This window comes from Hylobates moloch, unplaced genomic scaffold, assembly GCF_009828535.3.
Source record: "Hylobates moloch isolate HMO894 unplaced genomic scaffold, HMol_V3 SCAFFOLD_21, whole genome shotgun sequence".
Taxonomy (NCBI): Eukaryota; Metazoa; Chordata; class Mammalia; order Primates; family Hylobatidae; genus Hylobates; species Hylobates moloch.
Genome location: NW_026652296.1, coordinates 37,533,449 through 37,541,618, shown reverse-complemented (window position 1 = coordinate 37,541,618; position 8,170 = coordinate 37,533,449). Strand labels below are relative to the sequence as shown.

General features: G+C 50.1%; 1 protein-coding gene across 2 annotated transcripts; it reads right to left on the bottom strand.

Moving 5' to 3' along the window:
* Positions 1-3,707: 3,707 nt before the first annotated feature.
* Positions 3,708-7,398, bottom strand: LOC116461086 (cystatin-SN). 2 transcript variants are annotated; one of them, XM_058433017.1, is made up of 4 exons: positions 7,365-7,398; positions 6,851-7,110; positions 5,164-5,277; positions 3,933-4,044 (listed from the first exon to the last, which is right to left on the bottom strand). In XM_058433017.1, exons 2-4 carry the CDS (start codon positions 7,076-7,078, stop codon positions 3,961-3,963), a joined length of 426 nt encoding a protein of 141 aa, XP_058289000.1. In that variant the 5' UTR covers positions 7,079-7,110; positions 7,365-7,398; the 3' UTR covers positions 3,933-3,960. The 2 variants fall into 2 exon arrangements, with proteins under 2 accessions (XP_031998423.1, XP_058289000.1); XM_032142532.2 differs by lacking the exon at positions 7,365-7,398 and having other exon boundaries at positions 3,708-4,044; positions 6,851-7,147.
* Positions 7,399-8,170: the final 772 nt, after the last annotated feature.

The window sequence follows — 8,170 nt, the reverse complement described above, 5'->3', positions numbered from 1 at the left end:
CTCATGAAAATGTACTCACTAATATGGTATGACAAGAGTGCACCATGCAGTTTGTTTTTATTTAATGTTATTTTGTTTTTCATTTTACACAAGTGAGACCCAAGTTGTTTTATTTTTTTATGGGAATTTAATGAGATAGAATTTCTTGATTTTCACATTTGTAGGGTGCAGACCTGTATAGTGAACTACTCACAGCAAGGATGTATGCCTGTGAGGTGACACAGACCCGATGGATCAGACTTGGCCTCTATCCTCTTCTTATCCTGATGAAATCTCACAGCTCCAGGCAACACAGATGTAAAACTTTGACCAACAGCAAGATGGCTTGAAAGAATGTTTCTTTCAGGACAAACTATTTCTGTGCATTCCATGAGGTAATCAATATAGTATATAGCTATATATTTGCACAATTTTGAAGCCCACTACAACAGTGAGCGTTTTAAAATGCTGTGTTTAGTGAGCATTGTCAATAGAGTCTTTAAGATCATCAATCTCAAGTCAAGAAAACTTAGAAAGTACTAAAATCTTAGTGCTCACATGAAAGAAAACTGGAAACTTTTCCAAATTAGACAACAATCAAACAAATTTGTAATATTACCTACATGAGTTTTGAAGCAGAAAGAAAATGTTATAAACCATGATTTTCACAAGTAGGATTGATTGTAGTATTTCATAATTTTGGATGATTGTAGTATTTATCAGAGTTTTAAAGTGATCAAACTGAGTGGAAAGACCAGTTTCTCTTTCTGCTATATTTATAGAAAATTCTATTATAAAATTAATGTTATGTGATGAAGCAAATAGTGACTCAATAGTTGAGTATGAAAACATAGAAATAACTTACTACACTGTTGTGTCATGTAGTTAATTAATAAAAACATGTTAACAAGTAAAAAGAACACAAATTAAGGAAGGGCAAATCTGCCCTTTCATCTGCAGGGTGGTTGGATGGACTGATGAGGACAAAGCCAGTGGCATCATGAACAGGAAACAATGTTTCTCTCAAGCTGCAGGTTTGAAATGTCAAACAGCTTCTTCCTTGGCTGACAACTGCTTTGGGACTCAATGGAAGACCTTGTTCTCTAGTGTCAGGGGCTCTCTGAAACTTTGTTTATCAGTAAGAAGAACATCCCACTGCCTGGAGGATCTAGCTCCATGGTTACACAGAAGCACAGAGCTACAGAGAAGGGGTTTCTGGATGGAACATTCCACATCTGGCTGGACTTTATGGGTTCTAAAGACGCAGGACCTAGGTCCACTTTGCAGACCAGACTTGACACTGGCTGCTTTACACTAAGACCTGCCATGATCTGAGTCCATCACTGCAGCCTCAAAAATCCCTCCCCACAGTCTTATAATAACATCTTTGCTTTGTTTTTTGAGTCATCTCAGGTTTCTTGATGTGAATTTATTCTCTTTTTGTTACGAGCCAATAATCCTGAGTCCGTTGACTGCAAAATCAGTTTTGGTGACTGATCGCACTAGGATGTATATTATTTTTCTGGAATTTGGGATGATTGTGGTATTTATCCGGACTTCAAAATGAGTAATTTGTTGTGACTTATTTCCTTTTCTTAAATAAACACTAAATTTGTGTTTAGTTTCTAATTGGTTATATTATGCTACTTTTCATGAAGATAACCCTCTGAATTATGTAAGCCTCAGACCTCACGGAACCTGGGTTGCCTGTGGTCATAGTGCTGAGAATCCACCTGCCCAAGGAATGAGCGCACTGGTTCCTGCTTCCCAGGCCTCCAATGGACTTATCCCTCCTTCCAGAGTGATTAGTCTAGGCTGAAGGTGGAGTTTCTAACCTCAGTGGTTTTAGTCTTTTACCAAGAATGTGTGACATTATTATTGCTAAAGGAACTCTTAGAAGGGGTGCAATATTTCCAGAACATGACCCTCAGGACCCTCCTTTACTCCCAAAACCCGGTAGCTTCCGGACAGAGCCCAGACCCTCAGCTTGGTCCAGAAGACGAAGATCCACATGCTCACCTTCAAGCCTCCCTGCCCCCTGCTCCCCTCCTAGGGAACAGACAAACAGGGAGATGGTGGAGGGAGCCCTCTACAGAGCCAGACTTCCCCCTCCACTTCCCCAAGGAAGAGAGATGTCAGAAAAGTTACTGGTTTACACAAAATCACCTGTTCCTTGTGTCCTTGGATGGTGGTTGATTATGTCAAGACAGACCCTGCACCAGGTAGAGAACCATGAGGATCTCCATGCAGGGAAGACTTCGCCCCTGACCACCATTCCTGGGCACATACTGCTCTGCTCTCAGCCCCTCTCTTCCAACAGAATCCTGAATCAGTGTGTGTACCCCCCGACCCCCTGACACTGAGTGAGGCCCAGACTCAGGTCTCCTCAGCTCATGGCCTCCTGGGCGCTGCTTCACTTGCTTCAACCCAAAACCTTGGTTAAATCCCGTGGGGGTAAAGAGGAAATAAAGCAGATGCTCCCCACTCTCCCTGCCAGACCATTCTCCTCCTGGCTTTCTATGTGTGGCACATGGGGTGCTGGCCTCGGGGCTGTTTGGCCCCTTTGTCATTTCCCCCTTGGTGTTCATGGCAGCCACCCTTGGTCAATGCAGCTCTAGGCATGGAAGATAGTTGAGAGTCCTTCCCAGAGGCACCTGCCCTGAGGGCTGCACCCCTCAGCCCTGAAATAGCAAAGGGAAGGAGCTTGCAGGGTGGGCTAGGTCTCAGGACTGTAGCCTCTTCTTTGGAGTGCAACCACCCACTATTCTACTGAATGGTTTTGATACTAAGGTGCTGTTATTTATTAATTAAAACATCCTTTGTGAAAAAAATGAGTGTCCACTGCATGACACTTTCATTTGTGTTTTAGCTTCTCCATCCCTACCAAGAAGCCTGACCTGAGTACTTGTATTAAATCCAAGTACAGAGAAAGGGCAACTGGATGTGAATGTGTAAAACTCTTCTAGGGCACAGCTTCCTAGCATAGGAGACAACCTCCCAGCCTGGGGCACCCCCTTCCAGGACGGATGACAGCGGGAGCTGCTTTCTCTGGGTAATCTTGCCCGTCTTTGGTCTGGGTGGCAGTTTTCCCAATCAGTTATACACACACACACACACACACACGCAAACACACACACACACCACACACATACATACACACACATACACACACACACCACACACACATACACACACACACACAAACTTTTGGACTTTGTTTCCATGTAGGGGCCTAAAGTCTCCTGTGGAAAGAGACACACGCCGATTGCTATCTATTTGGTGTCTAGGGAACTTGATGAGAGCAGCTCCCTGGGGTCTGCTCAACTCTGCAAGCACAGATGGAATCTATGGCCTGGTGAGTTCCACCGAGGCCTGGCCCCTGCCTGTGGACACAGCCAGCCCCCTCCTCCTGGTTGGACCAGCGGCTCAGACCAAACCAGCAGCCCAGCTTCCCAGGCCAACATCCTGGGCCCCCTCCTCTCCCTGGTCCCCTCACCAGGGTCTGCTGCAGCTGAAGGCCTGGGTTCCCAGCCCCTGGCTGCTCTCTCCCTGTTCTGAAGCTCAGGTCTCTGAAAGTGGCAGCAGCTCCCCTGACGGCCTTGCTGTGGCCGCGTCAGCTCCCAGGTACTCCTCTGATCTCCACACCAGCAGAACAAGGAGGCTTCATAAAGGAACTGCAGAAACCCTGCCTGTGTGCATATCCCCAGACAGCCAAGAACTCAAAGGGAGGCGATGCTACTGTTTAATTGCAGGAGATGGGGGTGTGTGTACCATGTACCAGGGCTATGAGAAGCAAGAAGGAAGGAGGGAGGGCAGAGCCTCCTGCTGAGCAACAAAGGCCTCCTGCCGCCTTTTCTGTCTTCTCCTGGTGCAGGCGCATGGGGAAACCTCCCCCAGGGTGGGGGCCACCAGTTCAGGGGTGGGAACACTACAGGGGGTGGGAGTGGGAGGTGGTCGGTGTGACTGGCCTGGCACAGATCTCTAGTTTTCTTGACACCTGGATTTCACCAGGGACCTTCTGTTCTCCCAGGGAACTTCATAGATCTGGAAAGAGCACAACTGTTTCTGTGAAAGGGAAGAGAAAGGGCCAATCAGTGTGGGTTACAGTTAAAGGGGAAGATGCCCAGGCATGAGATGTCACAGCCTGGGTGAGGAGGATGGAGGTGAGACACTGGGCCCTCACCTACCCCTGCTGAATCCCAGAGCACTGAACTAGAATGAATAGTGACTCTTCCATTGCCCCTCCCCAAGGCTCCAAGTCACCAGGTGGCATTGGGCCTCCACCGAAGCCTGCAGGGTTCCTGTCCCAGCACAGTCCTGTGAGGAGCAGCCTGTGCAAGGCCTCGGGAGTTCCAGGTGTGTAGGAGAGGGGGAGGCAGCTCACTTCCCCCAGCTCCTTCCACCTCCAGCACTCAGGCCAGCACTAAGAGGGGCCAGAGGGAAGAACCCAGGGCAGGGCAAATCCCCCTCAAAGAGCTGGGGCATGGGGCAAGGGAAACAAGGGGAGTAAGGCTTTCCCCTGATGGGAGACCTCACAAGAACCAGCAGGTCCTTGGAGAGGCTGGTGTTGGGTGAGCAGGGCAGGTCCAGGGCTTCCCAGTTAACAGCCCTCTAGGTCCCACTAATCTGATCATTGTGGCTGTGGCTACATGCAGGTGCCTGAGCCTGGGATTAGACAGAGCCCCTTCTCCCTGCCCAGCACCCAGCCCAGCAGCTACTTCTTCCTGTCCAACAGGCAACACCCCAAAGCAGGCAGAGTTGACCTCCCAGTAACCATTCCCAAGCTAAAGCCTTCCTAGCAAATCAAATACCTCACCCCCTCCCTCACCACCCCATCTGCACACACATAGGCAACTATGTAAACTCACTTGGACCTCTCATCCCCATAGATCTATGTACAAACCCCCATAGTGCCCCCACACAGCCACACACAGGCACACATGCTCCCATACACCTCCCTGCACACACTGGCACTTGTGTGTACACACATTCACCTTTCCACATGCACACCTACATGCACACCCCTCCACAAGTACATGAACACGTATATATCCATGCATATGTGGCTCCCCACATACCTATCTGCATACACACACACCCTCCAAAGATGTGTAGGGCAGAGGCTGACACATACGCACCCCTCTGCAGTGCATGACTGGCCTGGGACCAGCATCAGGAACGTACCTTCTGAAGTTCCGGCTGTTCGTGGAAGGCACAAGTATCCAAGTTGGGCTGGGACTTAGTACATACGGTTCGGCCCACTTCTATGTCAAAGAAGTAATTTGTCCCGGCCACGGTCTGCACACATGAGAAAACAGGATGCATGGACAGCGCTCCCCATCAGTTTCACGCACTCACAGGCATTTCCCTGTGTCTGAGTCACAGGACTTGCTTGGGGGCTTCGTGAGCTGCCCACATGTCACCACAAGGCACACAAGCCCCCCCTTCCTGTCAGCTGGCAGGGTGCTGGGCCTCATGCCCCCTCTTAAACATTGTTTTCTCTGTGCTGAGTAAAAGGATTCATTGAATTCTGCTACCTGTGGCTCAGGGGCGAAGGAACACTGTCTCTTTTCTACGAAGACTGTCATCTGATGACAAAATTTCAACTGACTCCCAAAAATCTCATTCCCTCCATTTAACCTAGATGTATTCCTGCATTTAAGAGTAGGAAATGATGTTCTTCACACAAGTAGATATTTTGGGCCAATAAACACTGCCTCCTGGATGCCACCATTTCAAGCGTGAGATTCGAGCTACATTTCTCAAGTCAGCAGCACACCTGCGTGTCTTACAATTGCAGACTAGAATTGAACCCTTTCCCTGCACAGGGCCTCTCCCAGACACAAGGTGGCAGAGCTGTGGAGAAACCTGGGATGAGGGACTCTCAGACCAGGTGCTAGACGTTGCCCATTGGAACCAGGAGAACTGCTGAGATCCCCCGAGTATCAGTTTACCCATGTATAAAATAGGCTTCTGGGCCTGATGGTCTGCAATGCCCTGTGCTTCACTCCAAGTTATTGTCATGCTTGAAAGGGAAGTGGAGGCCAGCGGGGACCACGGCACCAGGGAGTGTGCCTCGTGTGCAGGGTGAGGGCCCCAGCTGACAGCTGCAGGAGGAGAAACGGGGCTGGTGGGGATTCCTCTGAATTTCCAAGAGAAGGTGGAGGAGCTCTAAATGCTGTGTCACTATTTGCTGCTCTGCCATGGGATGCAGGTCAAGCTGGGCCCAGTAGCCCTGCTGAAGCTCCCTTCCGACCTGACACCCTCCTCCGCTCTGCTGGGTGACTGCTGTCCTCATCTGGCTGAGGTCTAACTCTGCATCAGCTGGTAGAGGAAGGGTCAGGCGTGCTCCACCCCAGCATGGACTCAGCTGCCCTGGGCTGTAGGGGGTGGTAAGCCCGCCTGAGGGTGAAGGTCGCTAGCCCTAAGGAGCTGTGCCCAGGGACGTGACCTGGGGGGAAGCAGGGCTCTGCAGAACAGGGAGCCAGGTTCCCGTGTGGCCCCTGAGGAGAGGACTCAGGGAGGAGGATGAGCCTCATGGCCCAGTTCTCATCCTGAGCAGCATCAAGCCCACCCAGAGTCAGCACAGTCTCCATCCACACCTGCTGGACCCTGGGAAATGCCACGGTCATGGTACAGACACAGCCGCTGCTGCAGGTTAAAGGAGGCTGAGGGGACAGGAAGTGGCTGCAGTGCATGGCCCAGGGGCATCCTTCGGTAGGAAGGCCATCAGGAGAGAGTCAGGGAAAGCTGTATGAGTCTGAGCCTTAGATCTTGAATGTGTCAGTGCTGATTTGCTGGGAATGCTCTTGGGAGTTGGGCGACAAACCAGGCTGGGACTCAGGACCTCTCGGGTAGAGGCAGCACCCACCTGCTCCCTGGCTCTCAGCACTCGCAGCGGGCGTCTGTAATACTCATCTTCGGTGGCCTTGTTGTACTCGCTGATGGCGAAGTGAAGGGCACGCTGTACCCACTCATCATCCAGGTCTGCATCATAGATGCCTCCCCCGATTATCCTATCCTCCTCCTCGGGGCTCCAGGCCAGGGCCCCAGCCAGGGTGGCCAACAGGAGCAGCAGGGTGCAGAGGGGCTGGGCCATGGTGTCCTCAGAGGCAGAGCACAGACCAGGACCTGCAGGAGAAGAGGGTGAGAGCCTGAGGCGGGGAGCCCAGACCAGCAGGCAGCTGTGCATTTATCCTGCTTTGGCAGCCCAGCCCCACCCCACTCCATGCCATGCCCCTGACTCCTCCTCCTCTTTCTGCCCATCCCCTCTTCCCCCATCTCTCTTTTCACTCCCCCACCACTACAAGCTCCCTCCCTGCTTAAGTTCCCCTGCCCCTCCTAGGCCTCCTCCATCTCCCCCTCCTCCCCACTCTTGTCCTCACTTCAGCCTCTCCGAGCCATGCCTCTCTTCCCCAGTGCTCCCAAGCTTGAGTCACCCAGGTCTCCACAGAGGTGACACAGGACCTTTGACTGTGAAAGCAATGTGACTTCCTGTTTGCTCAGAAAAGGGAAAAATACAGGGTTTGGCCTCTCAGGGTCTTCAGATATCAGGGGCATCCAGGAGCACTGGGTCCCAGTCTCTGAATCTCTGGAGCAGAGAGGTTATTTCAGAAGGTTCCAGAAGACCCTGTCCACACCCTACTATGGAGAATTTCTTTGCCAAATTTAAGGGAATTAACCTTTTTGGAAAAGGTCACTGGCTTCTGTTTTCATAAATCATTATTCAATAAACAAACCTATCACCAGCTACTCCCTGTGCCAGGAGGTCTAGGGCTTGAAGACGGAACCTAGTTGATGAGCCATGGAGGGGACATTGCAGAGCTGCTGCCCAACAGAGATGTGACACGAACCCATGAGCAATTGAAAATTTCTAGTAGACGCATTTTAAAAGATGAGAATAAATGGTTGAAAGTAATGTTTAAAATATTTATTTAACCTAATATAGCCACAATATTATTTCAGCTAATGGGAACAATTATTAATGAGATTGTTTATGTGTGTTTTTTTTTTTTTTTTTTGGTTTTGTAAATGTTTGAAATTCCCTTTGTATTTTTTACACTTAGCCCAGGAATCATTTTGGACTGGCCCCATTTCAAGTGTCCCATAGCACATGTGGCTGGTGGCTATGGAACTGCACAGTAAATTCCTACACAGTGTGTGTAGGGGACGGTAGGTTATGATCAACAAT

Excerpts from the sequence above, each read along its gene's own strand:
- LOC116461086 (XM_058433017.1), bottom strand. The coding sequence starts at position 7,078 with ATGGCCCAGCCCCTCTGCACCCTGCTGCTCCTGTTGGCCACCCTGGCT. Across the intron at positions 5,278-6,850 it reads TGCTGAGAGCCAGGGAGCAG|ACCGTGGCCGGGACAAATTA; the intron begins GTGGGTGCTGCC and ends TCATGTGTGCAG. Across the intron at positions 4,045-5,163 it reads AACAGCCGGAACTTCAGAAG|AAACAGTTGTGCTCTTTCCA; the intron begins GTACGTTCCTGA and ends TCCCTTTCACAG.